This window comes from Dromaius novaehollandiae, chromosome 1 (assembly GCF_036370855.1).
Source record: "Dromaius novaehollandiae isolate bDroNov1 chromosome 1, bDroNov1.hap1, whole genome shotgun sequence".
NCBI lineage: Eukaryota > Metazoa > Chordata > Aves > Casuariiformes > Dromaiidae > Dromaius > Dromaius novaehollandiae.
In genome coordinates this window covers 34,423,682-34,451,303 of record NC_088098.1, presented here as the reverse complement: position 1 = coordinate 34,451,303, position 27,622 = coordinate 34,423,682, and the positions used below count along the sequence as shown (strand labels likewise).

At 39.9% G+C, this 27,622-nt stretch overlaps 1 protein-coding gene across 7 annotated transcripts in view; it reads right to left on the bottom strand.

The window, feature by feature from the left end:
- MSRB3 (methionine sulfoxide reductase B3) overlaps positions 1-27,622 on the bottom strand; it is a 96,278-nt gene that overhangs the window by 53,779 nt on the left and 14,877 nt on the right. For 2 of the 7 annotated variants that reach the window (XM_064508681.1, XM_026092386.2), the window contains exons 2-4: positions 18,338-18,464; positions 4,680-4,788; positions 2,834-2,911 (exon numbers count right to left, since the gene is read on the bottom strand). In XM_064508681.1, the coding sequence (XP_064364751.1) occupies positions 2,834-2,911; positions 4,680-4,788; positions 18,338-18,464 (314 nt within the window). Of the gene's footprint in view, positions 1-1,309; positions 1,993-2,833; positions 2,929-4,679; positions 4,789-18,337; positions 18,465-19,997; positions 20,205-23,358; positions 23,405-27,622 lie in introns of those variants that run through there. The other 5 variants (XM_064508684.1, XM_026092389.2, XM_064508678.1 and 2 more) reach the window with 5 other exon arrangements.

Below are 27,622 nucleotides of genomic sequence, written 5' to 3'. Positions count from 1 at the left end.
TTCATCTGGAGTGTAAAATTCATGTGTTCCCTGACCTCGTATGTCACATGGTAATGAAACAACGTAAATCAGAAATGTTAAAAGTTGAAGTTTGTTAATATTACTGCTGAAGCTCCAGTCCCTTTCCTAGTTAAACTGACAGGTCCATAGTCCAAATATATATATTTACAGATTACAACGACACAAAGAAAAAAATTAATGGACACCCAATGAGAACCAAATGGAAACGCAAGTTTCAGATGATTAACTGGAAATTTTAAAAAAAGAACTACTTGCATGTATTTTAACTGGGCTATTGACTTTCTTTTTATTGCACTACTATCTTACTCCTAAGATTTTGTAAAAGCATGCATTTAAAATTTTCTTACCAACATTTTCTCCCTACTTCTTCAGCCTTCTGGGCTGAAGCGGTCACCAAGATACAGGAGTGAATCTTCTCTAGTTGAAAAATTTGTTATATATTGATATTTTGAGTCTGAGATCAAGGATTCTGGCCTGCCAGCTCTTCAGAATGCCACAAAACATTTGTATACTTCTGCATGATGACACTGAGGTTACTGCTTTTACATACTAGTTTTTGCCACTAATTCCAGTGCTAGAATATTCTGGAAGTGTGCAAACATTGCATTGCATATCTTGTGTTCAGACTGCATAGATCAACAGTGCACTGAGGTCAATGGCTTACATCACTGACGATTTGGATCGAAAAGACAGAATTGTCTTCATGGCCACAAAGCTAAAGCTGGTTTTGTTGAGCTCAGAGAGTTGCCCACCACAGATCTTGCAGGTGAGAGTAGATTCACCAGGGTTCCTGCTTATACGGCAACTGCATTTATACTGCAGTGTGCGCTCTATTTTATGTAATGGGAGAGACCCCACTACCGCTCCTTATGCACCTGGCTGTATCTGGCCCTACAGACAAAATGGATGGGCCTCCCATAACCCTTTCTATTTGTTCCCGTGCCTGCCATCCTTTTCAGAACAACTGGCTCAGTTTGATGGAGATCTGAGGTGGTGAGAGCTCATGTCATAAAGCAACACAAAGACTCTGGGAGATTGGACTAGGGCCAGTCCTGGCCTTGAGACACAATTAGTACGGCTTTTTCGGGTGCCCACTGGCCTGAGATTTATTTAAAAAAAAAAAAAAAACCTCTTTCCTCCTCTATCCTCCCATAAAATCAATGGGGAGTCTCCAAGAGAATCTGAAAACAGGGACATTTCCATAGAGCTCATTTCGCACAGAGAAATCCAATCCTTTAATTCAAATCCAATCCTTTAATTCAAAGAAGTCAAGACTCTGCCAAAGTACACTGCACATTTAAGATAATCACAGGTAAATCTCATATTGCAGGTTTTTTCCCATATAAAATGGATTGTGAAAGCAACTGGAAAGCATTTATATGAACTACTGCTGTACAAATCTCACCTTGCAAAAAAATCTACTCTTTCTTCAGCAGATGATAGAAAGGAACTCAGTCCTGAAGGTTCAAGGTGAAATCTTGGCTCCATTGTATTCGTTTGCCAAATGTGAATTGACTTGGACAGAGCCAGGATTTTCCCCATAAAGATTTAGCTATAGTAAGCAAGGGAATGTCTAAATAGCAGAGTAGAAAAACAGGCTATAGATCCCTACTTTGTAACCCCAAGACAAGCACCACGGTAACACATAACATGAGAATATGGCCTCAGCAGAGTTCAAAATAACCAGCTTTCCAACTCAAAAAATTCACATTATGACTGGAGTTTCTGCTGGTGATCCTAACAGAGAAATCAAACATAACAGAGATGGAGTGTTTCTTTCATCTTTACAGACAGTCTCTTGAGAACAACTATCACTGCCATGTCTGCTGATTCTGGAGATACATCAATTTTATTTTTCTTTGTAATCTACTACTGACCCAATTTTGTCTACTGTCAGTGCTAACCTGACCATCCTGCTTCATGCTGCTGTAAAGGTCTCCCTTCCACTGAGAAGGACTGAGCCAGTGTGAACTCAAGGAAAAAAAAAAAAAAAGAAATTATCCATCAGAATGAAGAAAAATGGCCAGAAATGCAAAAATATACATAAACAAAAACTGAAACCAAGCAGAATGACGCAGAGATTGAGAGAATTCAATCAGCACTGCTTCTAGCATGCAATTTAAGACTATCATTCCCACAGTACTTCTAACAGGTATTTTTCATGCAAGACACCAAAATTATTTTTTCTTTCTTAATCCTGGGCTCAGGTCCTAATTCAGCAGTGTATGTGTGTTAATTGGGAGGGATGAAAATCCAGTAAGCAATGTAATTTTCCTGTTTTTTGTTTTCTTCACTGTTTGAATTCTAAAAAAACCCATTTATTTCTTTCCCCATGTCAGAGATAAAATGTTCTAGCATGGAGGGAGCATTGCCACCCTGAATCCGTATCTTAAAGCAATCTACAAGTAATGCTAACTAGCTTACATCAAGAACTGGATATCTACCAGTGCATTCAAAGATTAAAGGGTTACTATTGCACATTACATAGCCTTGGCATGGCTGTATATTAAAAAAGAAAGGCTAATATTTATAAATTACCTATTCTACCAGAATAAGTTATCTTATTATGAAATTTACCATCTTACGTACTATCTAGATACTTACTTATTAAATTTTTATATCTTTACTATAAGAACAATTTTACTGTTGCATTATTATTTACATTACTTCTCATGTATTCCTTATCAGCTTGAATGATTTAAATTATCTTATACAACAACTACAGTAAGTCCTGGAATAGATGCAATACATTGGAACACAGCACATATAAACTGAGAGACAGTAATCTCAAAACTATATTTAGTATACTCACTTGAATAAAGGAGTTCCACAAACAACACATTTGTATATTCCTTGAGCTTTATGATGTGTGTACTCCCCCTCAAAGGCACTGGGAAAACAACAACACTACATTTAAAAAATAAAGAAAGGAATTTTGGTTTTTTTTTATTATTAAATTAGCTACGACTTTAGAGAAATATTACAGAAAAAAGCACTTAATTGAAAAGTTCACAGTTGCTTTTTATTAAATGAAGCAAATAAAGCAGGCACAGGAAAAAGGGAATGTCCTCATTAGTTTGCCTCAGGAGTTATGTATCATGCGGAAGGAAGCAAATTGTCACACAGTTCAAAGGACAGAACAACGACAAAAAAGATAAAAACTGCAATCTTCCTATATTTGTCCAGAGAAGAACAATTTTTTGTAAATATGGGTTGTTTGAAATTTAGATTATCTTAGGCACTTCTCTAGTTTTGTTTTTAAACAATCTTTAGCAATAAGTGCAGATGCTAAGCTAAAAGCGTAAAGCATTAGGGTATCTGCCATTTAGAGGACATGAAGCACTGGCACTAGGTTAGAGGATGGGCTGTCAGGGTGACAGAAGTATTGCAGCTGAAAATGAAATAAATGGTCCACAATTTCAAACTGTGTGTGCTTTATATTTTTAGTTGAAAAGCAATATTACAGCTTTAAGGGAATATTTTTCTAAGTTAACAATCTAAAAGGCTAGGAGGTCATTCATCTAATACGAATCAGCTGTGCTAGTCCAACAAAAAGCCTATGTGCTCGGCAGCTTGTTTTTATTATCCTTTCACCCTTTTTATGAGGTCCAATTTTTTTTATAAACAGGATTTTTAAGAATGACCTAATCTCTGATTGTTTGTGCACATTAAATCACGTTGTTGGTCCCGTACACAACCGTGAGTGATGCGGGAGAAGGCCGTGCCTCCGTGCCGGTCCGGCAGTGCAGAGCGATGCAGGGGGCCGGGCAGGAGAAGGGGGCCGTTCCAGCAAGCCCCATGCCGCAAACGCAGCAAGCGGTGTGCTCCGTCAGGCAGAGTGCTGCCTATTAACGAGGGCCCCCCCATGTGTGCTAAAGAGCCCTTTCAGGTCATGAATGACAACAAGCAGTTACATCATTAGTACATTTGGATCAGAGGTAAAGCTAGGGCCCTATGCCAAGCTCAATGGTATAAATTAGACAACAAAAATGGTTAGGCCTTGGCAAGTTACCTTCATGCTGGAATCAGCTGAGAGAGACTTTATTCACTAAAAACAGTCTTGGAAGCAAGTCCTTTTTTTCCTCCAGGATTCAGGGCTGGCTTCCAACGACTAAAGCCATGTGAGGGCAGTTATTGAAAATTTTTGACATTCCAACCACAAATGAGCCAATAAATACCTTCTCCACATGTGCTTCAAAAAGAAATTGGAGTGGGGTGGAAAAGAACTAAATTATGCTACCTTCTTTCTGCAGCCAAAATGTCTATACTTACAATGACCACCTTCAAAACTTCAGCTTCCTGGCGCAAAGCCATTTCCCTCATGGTTCTGCTTACTGTGATGTCTTCCAAAAAGTGTACCTAAACCGCTATTACTTCCACACATTTTGTAGTAAACTAAAAACAGACCCTAAACATAAGCCCTGTGACTTTATAAGACATACAGTGTTCATTAAAAGTCACACAAGACCCCTGGCCTTGGCCTCCCCGCTGCAGATGCTTGTCTTTTCAGTGGTGTTAATTTGCAGGGGTTAGTAAACAAGTGCAGAATTCCTGGAAAAAAAGTTGGTGGGGAAGATGAGGAAGCAACAGGAAAAGGAAGGGGAGAAAAAGAAAGACGCCTCTGTCTTGAAGACTGGATTTCCTTCATCCTGCCTTACCTTTCAGTCCCCTTCTCCTGAGTGACATGGTACTGCAAGGGGGTCAGCCGCTTCCTCAGCTCCTCCTGGGAAAAGACCACCTTACAGTCTTTTTTATCCCTACATGACCCTGCAAAGGGAGAGGATATGGGAGAAGGAGCCTTTTTAGCTTAAATCCTGAATAATTGCTTTGGCAGACGGCCACAGCATAGCTTCTGCATTCACTTGTCAATGACCAGACCAGTCCCTAATGCACGAAGAATGGCTCAGCTGAACTGCAGCTGATTATTTCTTCAAATCCAAGTTTAAAAAGAATTTTGTTTGAGAGCCAGGTGATTCCACTGGAGCAGTGACAGTGTGCTACAGCCAAAGCCCTTGTGTGTGTTATATGCTAAACTGTTGCGCACACAATCATTCACAAGAAAGTAACATTTTCCAACCATTAAAAAAAATCTGCAAAAATAACTACAACTGAAATGTTATTTACAAGACATCTATATTGGAGACTTACAGTAATGGGCATATGATGCTTAGCCACAATATGCAACAATTTCATAACCCTTTAAAGGAGCTTAAAATAAGTATAAATCATTAGAATTCCAATACAGTGGATTTAACTGCTAGAATCCTGGTCCTTTCACCTTGTAACATTAACAATTGTTTTTTTCCCCTGTTGAAGCTCCAGAATATGACCCCTCAGCAGCAAGTCATTTCTTCATGCACAAAGTAGAAGCTTCAGCAATGAAACTGCCTTCAAAATTAGGGCTGGCATTGCAATTCCTCTTCTTTGAAAATCTCATCTTATATTTTGCTTAATTCACACAGAAAATCCAAGGAGTATATACGGATTACTGTGAAAATTGTATAATGCAAAAATTCTCATCACACCAGAACAGAAAAATAATACGGTTGCTTTTGAGAATGAAAGCTCCCTAAGTAATAACAGAAATTGCCATATATGGAATTAACTTTGACAATCACTTGCAAAAATAAGCTGACAAAATATAGCAGGTGAAAAGCACTCTAATTATGACAATAATTAAAATATGGTACAATTAGAAATAAACATTTCTGTCAAAAATATTTTTTGCGAGTAATGTATATACACTCATAAAAAGACCAATTGTGTTCCCAAAGTAGAGGGAACAGAGCTACCCATCTGTATGTCATTTAGTACAGGAGAGGCAATGGCAGGTTTAAATTACATGGTATTGGATTGCAATTTCCTAACATTGGATGCTTTTCTGCTTTTTTACCTTGAGTCATTACTAAGGAGTGTTCATAAAAAGTAGCTTAAAGCACAGATGCTTGCAAATCATTTAAGAAAAGATGTTTCTTTCTTCCTCCCCCTCTTCTTTTCTCAATTTTTTTTTAATGTGTGGGGGTGGGTGAATAGGGGAGAGAGAAAAAGAATAATGCTGTTGGTCACTACTGACTAACCCTAGGAAGTATTTTCAGGAAGAAAAAAATAAAATTGAAAACATCTGATTGAAGTAAATAGTGCAAACATAAAAAGCTTTACTAGTGAAAGAAAGGTATTGAAAAGCAACTTTATTTCATAGATTAGAAATTACTTTTGATCTAAACATTCTTAAAAACAGATTGTTTTCCACTCTGAGCCATCTCATTAGCTGTGCTGCAGAGCCTTCATTTTAATGGCAAGCTTTGAAAGAGCGCTGCTGTATGCCTTTGTTAGCTTCAATCTTATTTGGGAGAGGGATAAAGATTTCATTCCAGGTCTCTTTGTTTGTCTTTCAAGAACCACTAAAGCAGTATTCACACAAATTTTGCAGGAATGTGCCCTGTGCCATAGCTTACAAATTATTTGGTTTTGGTGCACTTAAAGGTCACCTTCCAAATTAGCAAAATTTTCCTACATCCTGGCTTTTCAACCTTAAATGTAAATATTGTTTCCTAACTGTAAGTGAGGTTTGTTCTTTATAACATTTGGTTGCTTATTTAAAGATGTCAAACTTTGGAGGTTTTTATTCTCAGAATGTGCTGGGCTTTGGACTAATAAGTCTTTCAAAGTATAGCTAACAGCAAAAGAAAGCATATGCATTATATAGATAACTATTGTTATGTTGCATTATGCGACTCAGAAAGAAGCTGTTTGAGAGCTGGTCCTTCATCTAAAATTTCAATATTAAAAATGGGTCTAGATAGCAGTAATGAATCTTACAGACCAACATCTCCTCACTTTTAAAATGTCCAATTATTTTTTCAAAAGTTCAATTTGCTCTTTAAATGCTCAAAAAAGCAAATTAGGCATAACTTCACCTTCAGAAAAATCATGGAAAATACTGAATGTTTTAAAGAACAGTCAGTACTCCCTTTTCACTCTCCTAGAGTACTTTCTTGTCCATTTTAGAAATGTAGCATTCTTCAGTCAATATACTCACTATTATACACAAGGAAATTTCTATATGCTGCTTGATCCATGACACAGATCAGAAGCAGGAAGCATGTTATAAAAGATTTCTCCCCATTGTTTTTAATGGTTAATTGCATGTTTCACGAGACAGACAAGTATTTACATCTACAGGGGAATTTTGCTAATCTGCACGTGGATAAACTGCAACCTACCCCACCAGGGACTTTTTAGGTTTGCAATTTTGCAGAGCACCAGCAAAAAGCTATAGTTGCAGTATAAATCATGTAGGAAATCTCTTTGTGCAGCCCTCAGCATTCAAGAACAGCACTACTCAGTGATTTGCATCTTGTGAGGGAACAACATAAAGCTACACACATATATGTACAACTATGAGAGAAACTGCAACTAGCAGTGCAGCTGTTGAGAAACTCATTATTAAAAAAGAGAATAAAGGCACAATCTCACGACCTTCCTCATTCTGGTTCTCCAAACAAGGCATCCACCACAGGCTGTAAGCAGGGCAGTGAAACTTTAGAAGTATTTTTTAGGCAACTCAGCGATAAAACAAGGCTCACAGTTCATTTGCAAATTATACATTCAAGGCAGAAGAGAAAAAAAGAGTGATTGATTTTACAAATAGTATGACACCAGTGTGATTACAAAAGAGGTGCGAATAAATTAAAAACGCTGTGAGGACAGTAGAGTCTGGTTTCATTAGACCTATATTTGGACATTGAATTGACATTGAATCTAACTTGTTCTTTGGACGTGACTCTGTCTCAACAGTGACTTTAAGAAGAGCCTGGGACAATTCCAATTCTAACTCAGACACTCGTTAGATCCTACTGTTAGAAGTGAACATAGGCCTATAAGAGCAGACCAAATTGCATCTACTATTTGCTTTTTTTCTGCTCTGCAACTCACCTCAGCCTCCTGCAGACATCTTTTACCATAACGCACACATGGATTCCACCACAAGATCTGAGTCCAAATTAAACTTTCTAATCAGTGCACCTCAGTGCATTCATTCTTATTGCTGCTCATTGGAAAAGTACCATGCGTGCAACTGTGTTCCAAAAACAGGCACTAACGTTTCCATTGTAGGCCAGCTATTTTCAGCTTTTTGCCAAAAGTTATAGCAGTGCTAAAAGCTGTTAGACCTTGGAACAAGATGGAAGCCTTCTCAATGCAAATGCCAGGCTTACAAATCTTAATGCATAAATATTAAAAAGCTCACGGGAGTGAAACAAACAAACAGAAAGAGTTTTGGACCCTTCATTGTGCTTCAGGAATGGCCCTTCTGAAAAGAAATGCAGTGCACACTGCAATTTACTGTTCACCCAAAGACTACCTACATTTTAGAGTTCTGCTCTAGAGTCTAGAGCCTCTCTCCATAAAAATGAAGTGAACAGAAAGTATTTTCTGGGTGTTGACCTGATAATGAAAACATTAAGCACCTCACCTCACATATAAATTCCTATTTCAATTGACCTTTTCAAACCTGTGGTTCATAATGCAGGCAAACACCACTGCGTGCCATTTCCTTCAATATAACTGATCACAAAAAAACTAGCAACAAGATACATCCAGACAGACTGACACAAGTTAGCAGACCATTACTCCTCACCACTCAGCCCTTCCCCTGCTCCAGTGTGCCTGAGGGTGTCGATTAGTGTCTGACATGCCCTGAATTATCTTGGCATTTTGCCTGATTTCTTTCCTTCTTTAAATAGTCTTTTGAACTGTTCTAATGATTTTATGTTTTGCTGCTTCCTATCACTGCTTTGAAATTAACTCAACATTTCAGCTTCATGGAAGACACAGCATACATTTTCCTCTTTCTACATATGCCTACGTTCCACTAGCATTAATGGACATTACAGTCATGCGCTGAGCACATACCATTAAGACTTCCTGAATTAAATACAGCAAGACCAAATGTTCCAGCAGAGCACAGCCATATAATAAATCGGGCTTCCAGTTTTCAGTACTACTTCTTTTAATATACCCAAGCATTTTTCTAGGGGCCTTCCAGCTCATTTTATTTTTCATATACCACCACAGCCCCAATCCCGCAGTGTGACCTGTGTGGGCAGACCCTGGAGAATATGCAGAGTTCCAATAACTACATAAGGCTCTATGAATGTAAATCAGATTACAGGATCTGGCTCTAAGTATACATCTCTCCGCTTCCCAAAGCCTGTCCTTTCATGAGTGGGTCGTACCTTACTCCCCAATGGTAAATTATCTCAAACTGATGCTAAAAAGAATCCTGCAAGGGTAAAAAATAGGTACATACATTTCTTTAAAAAAAATCCTTACATACATTATCACTAACTCTCAGCTTCATTAAAATTGGAATCTTTCATTCTCATTATGTCAAATTGAGTTTCCTTTACGTCTCTTCTGTACACTTTTGCCTCTCTCGCCACTCAGGCAAAGGAAAATGGACAATTCCACCTCACTTCTGCTTAGTCCATCCCCTGCAGCCTCCGGGCCGCAGCCTTGTGGGAGCGCTGCACGGTTCTCTTCCTGCAACCAAGCCAGAAACTGCTGGTCTAGTTAAAAAAAAAAAAAAAAACTTGAAAATGCAAATTCATGGAACCAGTTCTATTGGCTTATAAGTTTGAAAATATTACTTTCCAAAACCTGTATTTCATATGGTAGATCTTTTCATAATTCTATCACAAGATATTTAAGTTACCTAAGCATGCTGCTGACTAGGATAGATACTGCAAAAGATGTCTGAAAAGTCAGGAGGTCAAGTTTAAGTAAAATCCAAACTTTGGCATTAAAAAAAACCTGTAAATGTTTTACACATTGAAAAACAGATCTGTGTTTCTTCTCTGTGGGATGGCTCCTTTGCTTTCTTGCTGTAGGTAGCTACCTCCCACCCGCTGCTGAAATACCATTTGCAGTTTCATGCAAGCATTAGGAGTAATGGGGCGAAGACCATTTCCACTCTATTGTGCGTTGAAAATCCAAAAGCTGGGTACCAGGACAACTGTTATAATTTTGGGTCAAATGTCATGTTCTATCTTAAAAGAACAACAACAAAAAATTAACTGTCTTTAAAAAAATGATTTACTTAACACCCAGGAGGGCCATACCCAGCCACAAGGGAAGGGCAAGCCAGCTCTTTGCAAACTCACAAGCTTCCCATGCAATCAAATAACAGAGCTCTCACATTTATTTTTTTCTTCTGGTCATCAGTATGGCTCATATTTTATATAAATGTATATATTTTGAGTCACCATTAGAGATCTCCCACATAAGAAAACAAATTTCTCAAGCACTAATCCCCCACCCCAAACCCCAACTAATGAACCTCTTTTGTGCACTTGTTTTCTTTTCAAACAAAGTGGTACTGGGATCAGTGTTATCCCAGTACGGCAGAATCTATGGGAATGGCAGCTGACTTGTTGTTCCCTCAGAACTGCAAGTGTTTTCGCTGCAGGTTACATGAGACACACAAGCTAAGGAGACATTCCCTGGAAAAGAAACCTGAAGCTGCCTTCCCTCCCCAGCAGTGTAGAAAGCATTCAACAAAAGATTTAAGAGTTTTGCATAGTGGGAAAGGGGGAAAGAAAAGCAGCTCTCCAGGGTTGTCTACTTCACTTCCTTATCTCACATTAATGAAATAAATGTCACTACCAGCCAAAATCTTGGTCTCACATCCTTTCAGAATTACAACCACTGAGCACTCCACCACCACCCCACACTGACTGCTGAGCTGAAGTTTCCACAGGGGCTTTTCTAGCTATCACCTGCATCATCACCGTGCTGCTGGCAGCATGCAGCTACTCAGCAGAGGATGGTGAATAGAAGCACCTTCAATAAAGTGCAGCAAAAGCTCATTATGTTATAAACTGCCACTATTGTTAGCCTTTTCTGCTGGGATGGCCAAAGGGAGAGTGCACAGGGCAGCTGACCTATTCGCCTTACTCTTAGATGCAAACCAGGCAAGACAAGATCAAGATCTATTGGTACAGCAGTGGGGGAGGGAACATTTATAGTGATGGATTTCTCTTCCTCTCTTCCCTAACAGATAAAGAGACTTTTGTTTTGCTGATATGATCCTAGCACCTTTCACAGGCACTACATTTGTTTAAATTAAAAACAAGAAAGGCAGAAACACTGAACACTCTGTATCTGGTCAGTAGATTTCTGTCAGAATCAATAAAAGGGTGCACAACATATGGAAAGGCATTTTATTAATGGCAGAATTAAGCTGAATTTAATAAAAGTAACTTATGCTACGTTCTGCATTTAAAATATTTCAGTGAGCCATCAAAATAAGTTTATTCACACGGCTTTAATAAAGGTTTAACCCTACAGCGGAAACAATTAAAAAGTCAGCGGTTACCACAGTGGTGTGTAGCTTATTGTAGCATTCAGGCTGTTGCTAAATCCTCCTGCTGCTTCCTCTACAATAGTGATGTGTGGCCTGCGAAATGAACACTGCATTTCAAGGAATCAAGGTGCCGCAATCTATACTTGGGATGGGGGTGGAGAAAAGGAGAGGGAAGGAGGAGGGAGAGTTTCTGCTCTCCTCCAGTGCATTGCAACAACCCAGATCTAACCCCGTCTGCAACACCCAGCCTGACTCCAACTGTGCAGGAGCCCTTTTAGCAGAGACCTGAGCAGGCACAGCCTGCTCCTCTGTCTCCAAGCACTGAGGGATGCACCAGGCATGAGGACACAAGCAGCAGGAACATGCAGTGCTCCAGCCGCTCTCCTGCTACAGCCACCATGGAGAACATTGCAGCTCCCTCCCTTCCCAACCTGCATCAGGACTAAAGGTAGAAAATCAGCCCAAATGGTTGGTAACTGCCAACTTCTTTCCCTAGTGGGCCTCCTAGACTGCTCCATCTATAATATTCAGCCATGCTTTATGGATTAGGAAGGCATGGTCAGGGCTTTTTATAGCCTTAGGAGGACTTGGTTGAGCCCTTCCCCTGCTCTGCCCCCCGTGGGACTCCTAGACCTGGAAGAGGGAGTTAACACCACTGCGCACTGCCTTCCCTCCAGTACACAAAGATGCCAGTGCTGCACAGGAGCTGCCAGCAGGCACGGCGGGCAAGCGGCACTGCTGTCCAGAGCAGCCCCGGGGCCCGCGAGAACCTCTCTTCTGGCTGGAGGGTACCTTCTTACCCCAGCCATGAGCCCCGTCCAAACAGAATTCCGTTTGAAAGAAATCACAGGATGAGGCACATGTTTAGCTGGTAATTAAAAACAAATATTTTCTGCTTCTTAGCCACCTCCGGGACACAATTTCTCTCCCACTCCTGGTTTCCCCCCAAACCACGGCCTGTGCTGTGGTTAACCTAACAACTCAGTTATAGTAACTTTCACACCCCTGGTGCCTGACCCGCAGTCCGTACTCTCTAGATCCATTCAAGGTACCATCAAGTTCCAAGCGTAGATATCCCCTTAGAGATTCACTGGATCACCTTCTCCATCAACTCCAAAGATACTCCTACTGACTTGAAGGGGTCACATAGCCATGGTCCAAACTTGCACCTCTTCTTGCTTGCCCTTCTTCAGCTTAGCAATACATAAAATCTCCTTCCTTTTTGTGGGCTGTCGTCTCTCCTTTACATCTCATTCTTCTCTGTAACCTTGGTTATGTACTCCGCAGAAAAACAACAAAGCTGGTTGTTGCTTTTAATTGAAGGGGAAAAAGTGAAGGCAGTCCTTAAAGGACTTCTCAGACCTCCTGTTATACGCAGACAGTCTAATAACTAAAACAGCAGCTTTTCATGGGAGCCTTTAAAACACAGAAACACAGTTAAGGCTGAAACCTCATCTTTTACATACCCAACTTCAGCAGAAAACGCAGGAAGCCTGAGTTGCATGGGGCACAGGAATGGAACATGGGAAATTTATGAGCTCCCAGAATTAAAACATTCTTGCAAGAAAGGAAAATATGGTTTGTGGTGGGTCCTTTACAGGACTAGGAAGGGAAGGCAAATGACCTTAAGATATCCTTCAGGGAACACATTAAGGAAGCAGGGCTGTGCATAATGCTGGGAGCACAAGAAACATCTTATCATCCCGTGCTACTCTGTACTACAGAATCACAGAGAAGCTTTGACACAGACGAGGCACTTCCCAGAGCCTTCGTTAAGTAAGTGGATGCGGAAGAGTGCAAAACGCCACTGGAGTGGATGTTAAAAAGACAGCAGAAAGGGAAAAGGAAAGAGACGGCAAAGGAAAGCACTGAGCAGAACTACCTCTCCACTCCTCTAATAGGGGACAAAAAGGGTACCTTAACAAAGGATTTCTATTTTTTTATATCATCCCAATTTTTGCAAGCATCAGGCACAATAAGTGTATTACTCCCAAAGAGATGCTCTACAAATACATTTCACTCCCTCCTAAGGTATATTAAGTAAGATCTTCTAAATCAAATATTAATGTACGAAACCCACATTTGTAAATAGTGTTTGCTTTTTTTAAAGCAAAATGTAACATTGAATATACCCCCTATTAAGATATCTTTAGAAAGGTGCTTTTTTCAAGACATTCCAAAAATATGATAATGTGTCAGATTACAGCAGCATTCTACTCTCAGAGCGCTAAGAGGCAACACGGAGATATAAACAGACATTTATATACTAACGACGCATGAACAATTTAACATACTATTTCCTGTTGTGCTCACATTGTGCTTGTCTTCAACACTGTTCAAGCATGTATCAAATAATTCTTGTAATTTCTGGGAGGTAGTGAACTAGGTAACATGTAAGTGACTAGGTAACATTTTAACTAAAATTTCTATTTTTGTTGCAAACTGATATTTGCTTTTTATTTAGCTTCTTAGAAATAAGTTTTAATTTTTGCCTTCCCCAACCAGCTCTGAAGAAAAAGTACACCCAGCTTAGACCCTGTATGACAAATTTAAACCCAGAGCAAATTTTTATGTTCAAGTTATAAACCCCAGAAAATAGGGATTTATAATGAAAACATTGACAGGCACTTAACCATAGCTGTACTAGCAGGTCTTGCTATAAAACATATCAGTCTCACTTTTATATTCTTTCAAACCATGTGAAGAGATATCCGTAATATTACATCTTTGGTGATACATATTATGTAAAGCTACGGGAAAGTTACAGCATATATTATGGAAATTATAGCTCCAAACATACAAACATGCAACATAAAAACATTCAGACATACTTAGTTACACAAAGTATAATAAGTATAAGTACATACAGTATTTTGAACATACTACACTAAGTTTTTTTCTAGACTTTTCATTGTTAAGGACAGATCTGGCAGGCACTATGCACACACATAATTTCACTGATACGAGCAGCTTGAGAGTTCAGGGGGACTAATGCATATGAGTAACTCATGTATGTAAGTGTTTGCAAGATCTGCTCCTAAAAGTAATCCTTTATGTTAACAGATTACCACTAAAAATCTAGTTTTTCAGAAACAGTAATTTTCTGTTCACTAGCTATTCATTTTGATTTTATGGAAAGACATTATACTGTAACTTGGAATTAACAAAGATTTAATAAAATACTTAATAAAATATTTAATAAAAATAATAAAAATTAAACTATTTAATAATTAAATTTAATAATTAATAAAATAGGCTATGAGAAACTATAGGCTATAGAAACTATAGGCTATAGATATTTATTTAATAAAGACTTACACCATATGCCCAGCACCATCTTCATACAGATGTATTGTAGCTTAATCTAATCCTAGAAAAGTATGGTGTCTTACTGATAGTTATTCTAGTAATTAAACACTTCACGACAATTTAATATTATCTACAAGTTTATTATTTCACACACCTCCTGGAAAGAATACTATCTAAGTCTGCCCCTGTACTTTCTTCATGGTTAATTTTACTTCATTTTACAACTACCATAATTTTCCTTGATCTACAAAAGAGGAAAAGCCAAATTATCTCATGCAAAAAATGTGATGTAAGCAGCACAACATTCCAAGTGTTAAATAAATAAAGGATTTTTTTAAGAAATGAGAGCCCATAATAATTAAAATACACAGCAAAGCAAAATAAGATATTCTTTTACTTTATATCTTGGTGGTCTGCTACAGAAAACATGTACATGGAATCTGCATAATCATTATTTGTGTCAGTTACTTGCTGGGATGCACTAAAGCAGCTGAAGTAGTTTTTACATTAAAAGATTCTGGGTTTTTTTTTTTTTAATTTAATTCCTATGAACTAAATCCTTGAAGGTGCATCCTGTTTCCAAAGAAATTTAGAGCATTCAACTCTAACAGAGCAGGCTCAAGGAGTGACACTTCTAAATCACATGAAAAGCACAACAGAGCTGTAATCACTGCTGGAAACGAAGAAATCTTGAACCAATATGAATGTAGTTTGTGTATGAGCACAGACTTCTGTGATTTTTCCCAATGCTCCGGCTTTTTCTAAAATGTTCATAAGGTCTCGGGGTGTACTTTTGTATGAATAACTCCTAAAGGGGAAGCTTTTCATATAGCTCTAGGCATGCAAAACACTATATGATTAGTGCCATCTACTGGACATGTATAGTACTAGTCTGTCTTTATAGTATCATACATAAAAGTATGGGTTTAGGTCAAACTGTGAACTAGATTTGCACATACTGAAATATTTAGTCCTAACTTCAGAAAAGGAATATTTTTAAAATACAATTTGGAAGAATTGATCCACACTCCAGCTGTTAATATATAACTAGAAAAAGAGCAAGTAAACACTTCCTTATCACAACGGTTAATGTGATTTATGAATAGATTTTCTAGCCTAACTCACACATACTTATTAAGTACAGAGTGATCCAAAGAAGAGACAGAAGGTTACCCCTATTCTAAGATATTTCTTAGCATTCTAAGAAGGACATTATTTCATTCATCTTTTTGAAATAACATTTTCATTTGCTTCTGATCTACAAATATGACTCTATATATTAAAATAAGGATAATATCAAATAAATTTGTTACAGCATAAGCAAATCTTACAGGAAGAAATGAAACAACATAATTCTAGGTACCATTTCAAATGCAAAAATTGAAATGATACTTCCATTTAAGTCCTTGTCCTGCAAATATTTAAATGCATGGAATTCAAAACAGTGTAAGGAAGCTCAATTTACAGCTAGAAAATATTTTTAAAAATACAACACTGGTCAGAGCCTTTGGCTTTATGTCTAAGCTCAAGGATGAGACCTCTGCCAGCACTTTGCTCCCTCAAACTAAATTGACAGGGCTTCCAGACTGCTGGAAAGTCTCCTTTCACAGGAAATTTGCTATCCAACCAGAAGACGACCAAATTCTGTACCATTTGGGACTTGGTTTGTACATAGCACGAGGTGCTATGGTTGCCTAGGCACAATCTGCAAAAAACTGGATGGTGGGAAAAGTATTAATACAATGTGTTATGTTATAAAAAAAGTCATGAGAACTTGGGGCATTTTCTGTATATTTACAACTTAAAGTCACAGTGGATTGTCGCATTTAAACAGATGTTGTCTCTAGATCTCATTCCCATGTTTAATTTGATACATGCTTTACCATTTACTTATAACCCCCTCAATACACCACACACAAAAAAACAAACCAAAGGCAAAGCTAGCCTACATTAATTTATAAGTGTCTGGGGAATTTAGATTTCTCTTAAAATATGTGAAATATGTGATTGTATATTATTCCACTGTTAGAAGATGAATTTTGGTTTATAATATATATGTAAAGTAGCCAGTCAGTGGAACTCAATCTGTTAATGTTTGCACAGTTATGGATCAAACAGGCAGGAATAAACAGTAGTGTTATTAGCTTTTTACTCCAAAACACGACCACTGGATTTTGCCAGTAAAACAAGTTGACAAAATTGCTAATATAATGCTTTGCAAACAGGTATGCAAAAGAAAAACCTCCTACAGACTCAGTTTCTAGCTGGCCAACTTTGAGATCTCCTTTTCGGGTAGGAACAAAATGGACATAACACTGTGAACGCCCCATTTTAAGGTATGCACCAGCAGTGTGAGTGCACATCAAAAGGTGCATAGTGAGGGCTAAGGAAATTTGCTTATCCTATATTTTTAGGATTTTAAATCTGGCTCAGCAGCACATACAACAGGAAACAAAGGTCAGGCTGACACAATGCGGGCTATTCTCTCTCTTCCTCAATATGTTTGCAGCTCCCATCTAGGTTAATGGGAGTTTTGTGCACATGTGGGGGGAAACAGAACTCAAATGCTGCAAAAATTGGACTCAGATTTAGTTCAAATAAAGTGTAATCAGCTTTGGACAATCCATCAGCTTGAAAACTGATGTCTTATCACCGAAAAAATCTTTAGAACATCACCTCCATATGCTTGTTAAATACAGCTCTGGAAAAAAAGTGCTTATAACATTTTGCACTCGTATGAAACAGTTGTGAGTGTACTACAAACACCCAAGCTGATTCTTATTTGGTGTTTCACATATTGATCAGCGGGATTGTATCTTTTTTATTTAGGTGTCAAGAAAATACCTAGTAACTTCCTAAATTAACTCACAGAAGCTTTTTTTTTTTGCTCACATAAGTATGTACACTGACATTATTATGCAGACATTGCACATACTGTTGTTGTTCAAGGGAAACAAAAAATACTTAGGTTTAAGGTTTTAATCATATAACTAGTTCATAGAGATGGGTCTTATGGCACTCCTCACAGATCTAACTTCAGACTCAGGACACTACATGGAAAGTGCAGCTCTGTCTGGGCATTAAGTTGCATGTTTTCATATTCATTTATTTATTTAGAGAAGTGTCTAAATAATATGCCGTTAGAGGAAAGAAAGAATGTTTTAAGTTCACTTTTTGTACATACCTTTCAGTGAAACATAATCTATAATAAAATTGTAAAAAGGGACACAGTGTAAGGACAGTACACTTGTACAGATTTTAGAAATTATTTTTGTCACATGATTTGACAGTATTCTCTATGCTAAATTCTGTCAAGTATCTTTTTTAATGATAAATGACATTGAACACAACTGATTTTCAGTTTAATTGCACTATTTTTGCAAAGAAAGAGGAAAACACTATAAAATTTAAGAGAGAATATGTGGGACAAGGAAGTTGGATAGCATTTCAAGCATCTTAAAATCTAGGATATGAAAACTCTCAACCAAGCCAGTGACTTATAAAAAAGCAAACAAACTTCTGGTTCAAAGGAAAATTTTAACAAACCAGAGCAGCCCATAGCACACCGTTTCCTGCAGCAGAGACACCCATTCCTACAAGGGCCTTCATTACGCATGACACAACAAGCAGCACCCATTCAACCTGAGGGAAGCCCACAGGCTCGCAGGGCCACTGGCTGGCTCTTTGTCACCAAATGCAGCAGGTTGAATGCAGACATCACTGTGATATCCTCACCAACAAAACGAGAGGCAAAGAACAGGGGCAAGAGCTGAGTAGGGAAGAAAAAGAAAAAAAAAAGATGAGAACAAATTAAAACATCAAAAATGTTAAGATACATTCACAGAAAAACAAACACAATTTTATCTAAGACCGCCACATGGGAGTACAATTCTGAATGCACCTTTCTCAGTGGGTTTAACCTATTTCTCATCCCCCCTTCTAGCTTCGATACACAGTACATACTACGCAGTGACGCAGCTTTCTGTGCTACCAGGTGGGAGGGAGGGGGCGTTTATATAGGGACCATTCACGTCATCTGCTTCAGATACCTAACTTTGAGCAACTCAAGGTAGCAACCTACCTAGTGGAAAGTGAGGGGCTACTAATGGGCAAGCCACAGCACCTAAGTTAGATAGCAGGAATCTCTCTTCTAACATGCGGTGATGCAGGGCAGATCAAATGTGCAGGCTTCTCTATTTTTTTTTAAACAAAATCAAACTCCACAACATTTCTGAATGGTGAATGCTGGAAACCAGTCATTGCTAAAAATTGTTCTGTTGATGACTTGTTTGAAGAACGTGACATCTTATTGTAATAAACTTGCCAGATACCTCAAAACCATGACTTTTTTTAAAAGACAGGAAATAATTTGCATTGTAAACTGTCCATGAGATATATTTAAACAATCTTCCGGCCAGTTTAAATATAGCAAACAGAGATATAGCAGTGGCAAGATTTTATTTTAGAAGGATTTCATGCATGAATACTAATTGTTTCATTTGCTCTGTGATGGGAAAGGGGAAATGCAGCTGCCTTACAGCACCGTCATTCATAGCTGCAGCATGCTTCAGAAGATTATGTGACATCAGGGACTCAAGCCAACCTCCACCAAAGTCAATAACGAAGCTCTCATTGACTCCAGTGGAAGCAGGATTAGGCGCCAGGTGGCTAATGAGCCATACTGCATCACTCCCCATCTCCTCCAAGGCGCCTTCTTTCTTTTTTTGAATATCAAAGCAAAAGAGCTGCAGGATGCAAGTGTCCAGAAATGCACTAAGGAATGGTTTTGTCTTGGGCATTTCCTGAAGCAGACAGAAGTTGATTGTGGTCTCTTCCGACCCCCTAAAGAACAAACACATAATACACAGTAACTGTGTATATTATATTACTGTATATTGTGTATATTATATATGTTATTATACATATAAATATATATTACAAAGCTACTCTGGAGTGTATCTGATAGAAAACCGCTGGTATTAGCGTGCCTGAACTCTGACTTCTTCAAACTAAACTCACTACAAAACCAAAACAATTTTGTGTTACTGAATGGAGACAAAAAGGAGGGGGAAGGTAAGCACCACACAATGAACAGCCTCAGAGAACCATTACACATAAATAAACATGTCATTTTCACGAGTGACTGCAGAACTGGTTAAAAAAAAAAAATCCTCCGGAGCAGACTACTGACTAATAAAAGATCAAAGGTCCATACGTAACAAACCCCACAAATAAAAGTGCAATTTTTTTTCCTAGTGACCTTCACGGCGAGGAATAAAGCGTGCAGTGAAAACGTAATTACCTAGCAAAGCTGCAGCCTTATTGTGCTCCCGCAGCTGATCATAAAACGTCTTCCTACCACGTCTCGCAGCGCGCGGTGCCAGGCGGCCTGCGCGCCGCCCGCCCGCGGCCATCTGGCTTGTGTCATGGGCCCGCGAGGCAGGCGGCCGCGGCGCTGCAGGAAGCGCCGCGGTGATGTCACGCCGCAGGTCAGGCCAGCAACAAAGATGTATTCTGCAATTAAAAAGCCCGGGTGCCCCCGGAGCGGGGGCCTCCAGCGCGCGCCAACAGCTGATTTATGGCTGATGCCGGTTTCGCGGTTCCCTAAACAGGCGGGCACCACCTAGCGGCAAAAAGAAAGCCCTCACGGCCCGCGAGCCCTTGGGCCGGGGGCTCGCTGTCGGCGCGCGGCCCACCGCTTGGCACGGCTCCCCCAGCAAAGCGACACGCTGAGCATTTGTCAGAGCCCTTCCACCAGCTCCCGCAGCCCAACGCAGCCACCGAGAGCTGAGCCACTGCTGCCTCCGTGGTGGCCACCCGCCCGCGGAGGTGCCAAGTGGGAGCTAGTCGGGGGTTTCGGAGTTTCTCCTCCCTGCAGAGCTGAGGCTGGCGGAGACATGCGAGCCAGAAATTCCCCGACAGTGTACAGGCTGCTGGCAAAGTATTCGCCCTTTGGCCACCGGCCATCCGATGCCCCGGTCCCCTCGCGGTCTGCCACTAAGCCACCTGGAAGCCACCTTGCTTTAAAAACGAAGACGGATGGCACAGAATTGTCCTCGAGTTTTGGAAACTTGTGTTCTGTCCTGTGCGTGCGTGTGGACAGACTACAGCGCAGTACAAGTATGACCAGAATGAAATCTTAATTAAAAGCACAGAAACAACATCTGGTCTCCAATGCTTACATTTACTTCATTCATATCACAGCCCTGCACTTATTTCCCAGTTAAAGACTGCCAATAACTTCAATGGGAACTTTGTTTCCTGTAGAGTTCACCAGACAGTTCTGTGAAAGCTTGGCTTAGTCAGAAACTCCCAGCATAGTAACTTTTTGTAGCTGTTGTTTCTAATTAAGAATATTCTTAGCTAGTTTGGAGTTCAGAGTGCCAAGGGACAGACCGATCAATCCCTATATGGCTAGGTTTTTACAGAAGCTGCCTATATGATGTCTTACACATAGCTATGAAAGGTCTCCCAGTGCAGCCAGACACAAGTATCTGACGAAGACAGAGTGCACGACAGAGACATGAGGGGACTCATCGTTTTTCTGCACTTCATTTTTCCTGTTGTGCTTTCGGTCAGCCTAACAAATGTGCTTCTTAATGATATTGCATTTACCTCTCCAATCCAAAACCATTTCCCTGCTCTCTTTTGTTAGAAGTAAACAGGATCATAACTCCCTCAAGTGTAAACAGTTTAAAGGAAATTATTTGAAATCCCCAAGGATTATAAAATAGATCCTGACCTCTTGAAAATGTCAAATATTTCAGTGTTCACCAAAATGTTGTTATTTAGTCTCAAGTATTCATAAAGACTTAGAGGATATATAAGTCCTGAAAGCCCAATAAAATATAACTGAGTATTTATGAAAGTATTTTATTGAAGTTAACATTTTTTTTCTTTTATTGCTGATGCTTTGATTGCTATTTTTATTTACTCTGTATATTACAGCAATGCGCAGTAGTTTCAAGTGGCGTGAGGACCTCCTGGTGTTAGGTAGTGTACATACACACATATGAAATCCCTGCTGCAGGGTGCTCACAGTCCAAGATTAAGAACTGCTTATGAAGAATGGGCAAAGAGAAGAACAAAGTTAAAATAATTAGAATTTTCACCATCTACTAATACATTCAGTTTGAAGCCACTTTTCTTCACTATCTGCTAATTCTGTGGGTATGGAGAACAGTTTGATGCAGAACAACGGTAACCTAGTTGTGTCAGATTAGATGTTTACTCTGCTCTTTCTGCAGCAAATGAAAGCTCGGCCATATACTTCAATAAGTCCAGGAACTGGGTTTGCAGCTCAGATTTATTCAACATGAAGCATGATAACATGGGAGGAAAACATCATTTTGGAAATATCATTGTCAGTGGTTTAACCCAGACCTTTGCCGGGCTAAGCAGGGATCCCCACAGCAGTGCTGAAGGCACTTCCCTCAGCCCCCAGGCAACGTCACCACGCCAGCACAGCGCTCCACCTCGGCTGAATTTCCCTGGTAGGCGCCAGGGTGAGCAGCCTGGGCCCAGCAGCACGCTAACTCGACCGTGGCGCGTCCGAGCCATGGCAAGTACTGCAGCGTAGCGCTGACACCATGCAGACCCGTCACCCCGTGACTCTCCGCTACAGCACCGCAACGTGCCCATTTCCTTGCCGGACGAATGCGCCAGGAAGAGCCCAGCGTGCAACTTGCAGTCCAGGGAGGCGAAGGGAGCTGCTTTTATACATCACTGGAAGATTACTCCCAACTCTGCCACAGGCCTGGGTGTGCTGCCCAGGGTACCCTGCCTCCCGGTCACGGCCAGGCCCGTGGGGCCCCTGCCCTGCACTCCCCCCTGCAATCCAGCGCCAAAGGGGCCATCGCACAGCTTTCATCTGCCTGGCGCTCATCATACGGATGCTATGCACGGAGATAGCTTGTAAATCTTGTAAATCATATAAATATAGTAGTAACTATGTGATTAGGTGGGATTTGGAGGCCTTTCACTTAGATTATAAACATCATAACTCCAGGAAAGCCTTCCTTTTAGGATGTTGATATCCTAATGTCGACATATGTTGAAGCACTGCCAGCTTTCAAGAGCTTCCATATTGTCAATTGCAATGGTTCAAAAATCCCAAAGTAGGCCTCAACATAAATAAGATTTGTTAAGAAATAACGTAAGGGTCTTCCAAATTTGTCCTTCAGAAGTTAAGAATTTTGTAAGTACTCAGGTTGTGTTTTCTCAGCCTCGGTCTGCAACTGCAGAAATTTCCTTGGGGGAGGGACAACTTGAGAGCTAAAATTTTGATATTATCACATCTTGCTTTTAGGAGCTGTAAGGAAAACATCAAGGGTCTCAAGAGTTCATAACGCCATTGTTTTATTTCAAGTTTTTCTATATTCAGTGCTTTCCTGACAACTCAGATCCAGAAATCCCACAATTACACAAGAGTCCCAGCTCTCACTCACAAGAAAAATGGGAAGTTTTAGCCCTTTACTAGTAAATTAAAAAAAAAAGCAGTACAGCAACTGGACACAAATTCTTAAGGGAACGATTATTTCTTCCTTGCACCAATAATGAGACCTTAATAGTGTGAGGGTTCTACTTTTTTTTTTTCAATTTCCCTCTCCCCCCCCTTGTCTGTGGCCCCATTTTGAGGACAGGAAACAATTACAGATACATACACACTAGGCAGAGAGGCAGGCTCTTATGTCAGGAATTTCTGCGCCACTGGAAAAAACAAAAGAGCAAAACCATTGTCATATTGGAGAAAACCAAATAACCAGCAATAAGAAGACAGTAAAAGCCTGTGAGTCTTATATACTCAAGTGTTACATTAAAAGTTTAATTTTAATTAGTATTTTGTTAATTTTCTCCAGCCCAGCAGTTAAGTTCAAATAGTTGGTTTCTAAAGGCTTTTTTTTCTTTTTTGATTTCTGACATAAATCAAATTATAACCAAATGTTTCACTGATAAAACAGAGGGGAATATTTAATATATACATTCATTTGAGCCTTACCATTTGTATTTTTATTATTATTATTTTGCTTTTGCTCACATAAAGCTGCTCCTAATCAGACTTGGCACACAGAACAGCACAGCTACCAGGCACTACTGGGAAAGCAAGTACCGCCTGGAGACCCACATGAGTGCTGTAAGTACTTCAGTACACCATGCACTTTTTTGTGTCTGAAGTGTTACTTACTACCTTTGCTATAAAAAAAACATTTTTCCTCACAAAATTATCTGCTACTGCTGATGCCCTTGGTCTCTCCTGCTCCCCCTGTTGCACTTAGTGATTTTTAGGGTCTTCATCGTTTGAGGTAAATGTCTTAGGTTTGTTATGGTTTGTGCTATGGTGGGGGATAAGGGGAATGGTTAACGGCTTATGGGGAGATGTTTAATGGGTTCCGGTCTAATACCATTACAGGGCTGCCAGCAGGAGACTGGTGCACAGAAAAGTTTTCAGGAGGGGAATAAGGACTCTTGGTCACTTACTGGAGAAAGAACAAGGGAAGAGTTCCAGTTCCTTCTTCAGATCCAAGAAGGTCTCTGATCTTTCACTAAACATGCAGTTCTAAATTCCTAAACTAACATCTTTTCTTAGTGCACAAAGGACCCTCCCCATTCACATATACCTCACTGCCTGGGCTGACAATGCCTTCCTGCCCACGCCTCCTACAAGCCAGCAAGAATGAGGAGGAGGCAGTCTGCAGAGCTCAAAAGACGCAAATCTTGCGCACATGCATCTGGGCTTTTAAATAATGTTTTTAGACAATTGCATGCTTCAGTGCATCTTACCCTATTTAGAACATTCAGCACAGAATTGTAACGTTAACTGCCAAAACCTTTGGAAAATCATCTCTAAGAAGAGATTTTAGGCTCTAGATTTTAATGCGCTTGTAAAATACATTGGTTGATAATGTAAACCAAACGTGTTTTCAGAAGTTCCTGATTCACTATTAAAATACCCTTCAAGAGCTCACTGCCTGATGAGAATAAGATACTCTAATCATTAACAGGTAAAAACATGCAGCAAAACATCATACATGATGTTTCTCAAACATGAATTATGAAACTTCATATCTCAAACACATATGATGAGACTTCTCAAAAGCGTATTAGCCATAAAAGATGCTTTTTAAAGCATCTTTTAAAAGATGCTGATCTTGTTAGTCTTACAGGTATACAAAAGAACTGCAGCATTTAACTTGCATGCTTATCTGTAGCGCACACTTTATTTTTTTTCCTCATACAATACTAGTTTCTTAATTAAAGCCACAGAAATCAGGAGTATTAAGTCTGAATTCCCACTTCCCTTTGAACACTCATAATTGAAGCAAGTTTTACATAGCTGTTTGTGCCGGAATGTGCAAACTGAATGTCAATCCAGTCTACTTTTAGGAAGTTTACGTTGTGCCCTGATAAAAGAGGTAATTACTGTCATATCCAGAATCACAGAATGGTTGAGATTGGAAGGGACCTCTGGAGATCATCTAGTCTAAACCCCCATTTCAAGCAGGGTCACCTAGAGCATGTTGCCCAGGACTGTGTCCAGACATATCTCCAAGGAAGGAAACTCCACATCCTCTCTGGGTAACCTGTCCCAGTGCTCAGTCACCCTCACAGTAAAGAAGCTTTTCCTCATGTTCAGCCGGAGCTTCCTGTGTTTCAGTTTGTGCCCGTTGCCTCTCGTCCTATTGCTGAGCACCACTGAAAAGAGTCTGGCCCCATCCTCTCTACACCCTCCCTTCCAACATTTATACACACTGATAAGATCCCTTCTCAGTCCTCTCTTCTCCAGGCTGAACAGGCCCAGCTCACTCAGCCTTTACTCATATGAGAGATGCTCCGGTCCCTTCATCATCTTAGCAGCCCTCTGCTGGACTCAACTCCAGTAGCTCCGTATCTCTCTTATATTAGGGAGCCCAGAATTGGACATATCCAATAATATTTGAGTGGAAAACCAGGAAATGTCAAGCTTTAAACTTCAAGTTAGTATTACCATTAGAAAGAAGCCTAAACAGGGAAGTTCAAAACTTTTTTGATTTTTTTGAATTTTACATGAAGTATATTTAATGTCTCAAAATGCAAACTATAGCAGTTGTTTCTGTACCCACAGAGCAAGCAGCACTGGGCTGCATGCCCCTCTGCACAGTACCCAAGCGCAGCACGTGCCATTGCCACAAGCTCGAGGGGCACAGGAGCCCACTGCCAGGGGCAGTTTCCATCACGGTGCCAACAGTCCAGCCCTCTTTCTCATGTAAAAAATGCTAATATAGCCCAATCTAGTAATTTTATTGACGTATCATCTTTACGTTCTAGCTGGGAAATTTCAGTAGCAATGTTGTCTATACTTCACTGACAAAATAAAAGATTTTAGCTGAAGTAGAGGAGAAAGCAGAACAGTCTAAAGACTGAGAACAGACAAAGAAACCGAGGAAAACAGGAATAGAAGATGGGGAAGGGGCAGAAAGAGTGGAGGCAGTGCTACCCCTACAGAGGGAGCCTACAGTCTCGCCTGCTCATCCTGAGGGCAACTCAGGGACACAACGTGACAACTAAATCCTTAAGGACTAACTACGCTCCACATTTTATCCTTAGACTGTGTATAAATTTCCCAAGCAGGTTAATGAGAGATCGTTTTAGGAGTGCAGCCTTTAGTGCAGCTTTGCCCTTCCATCTAACAGAGGGGAGATTCCCACAGCATACTATAAATACTCATGCAGGCTAAAATGATCCTTCCAACCAAAGAATTCTTTAAAATCTTGTAACATAAACCGGATTCTCAAACCTTCACTCACAATTCCAGGATAATTTCACTGATTTCAATAGTTTTAAAAAGAGGCAGTCTAAGTAAGGAAGTAGGACTCTGTGTCTATGTCTTTGCATTTCTATTCTGGATAACCATTCTAATATAATATAAAAGTGATTTATATTTATAAGAGAAAAACACTACATTTGAGCAGAGAACAAAGAGCTATGTTCAGTTTTAATTTAATTAATGAATTTAGCTAACCTTTTCTCTAGGATCAGCTGCCGAAGATGGGAAGCTCACACCCGTTACCAGAACATTCATTCTTGTATGCTAAACTTGCCACTTAAATCGTGCCTCTCTCCAGCTAGCGAAGGACCAGCTTGGCTACAAACATTTTATATGCCAGTATAACAACATCCCAGAGAGGTGTGTCCAGGGACCAAACCAGATGGCATGGCACAAGAAAGGGTAATCAAAACAAATACTCTCTTCGATATTAGACCATTATGAAAAACAAGAGAGGAAAAAGCACTAATTCTCCCTGTTCTACAACTGCTGCCCACTGGAGAAGAGAACTGCGACGTTCAGACCTCCTCATTTTTTTACTTCACATTTTCACACAGCATTACGATGGTACTGGTCCTCTCCGAAAGGTGGGGACATCCAAAGCAGAGAGTTTGCAACAAGGCCTGGCACAATGGGCGAGGAGGGGACTAAGCGGTCACTAGAAGAAGCTGGGGGAGACCGGCCTGGGCAGGAGCAGGAGACCACGGCCGGGGAACCAAGCAGAGACAGCGCAGGCAGCGGCTGCGGGAAAGAAGAACGGGCAGTTCGGAAGGAGGAAGACAAAACGAATGCTTAGCAAAGTGGATTGAGTGATTAACAGTTTTAAAGACAAACCTGCATGCACTGCCTTGAAAACAGCTAAAAATACTGAAACGTTACCTTAATGTCACCTTTTCATAACTACTGTTCTTCCTCCAGCCACGTTATAGATCCGCAAATAGGAGAATCTGAGAGCTGATCTGTACTACCGGTCTATTTGAGATTATTTAAGATTACTTAAATAATCTTGAGATTAACTGAGATTACCTAAGATTACCTACTTTCTTACATAGCAAGAAAGCATCAGGAGAAAGAATTAACAAAAATAAGACGGGGAACTATCTGTATAATATATATGTATCTGT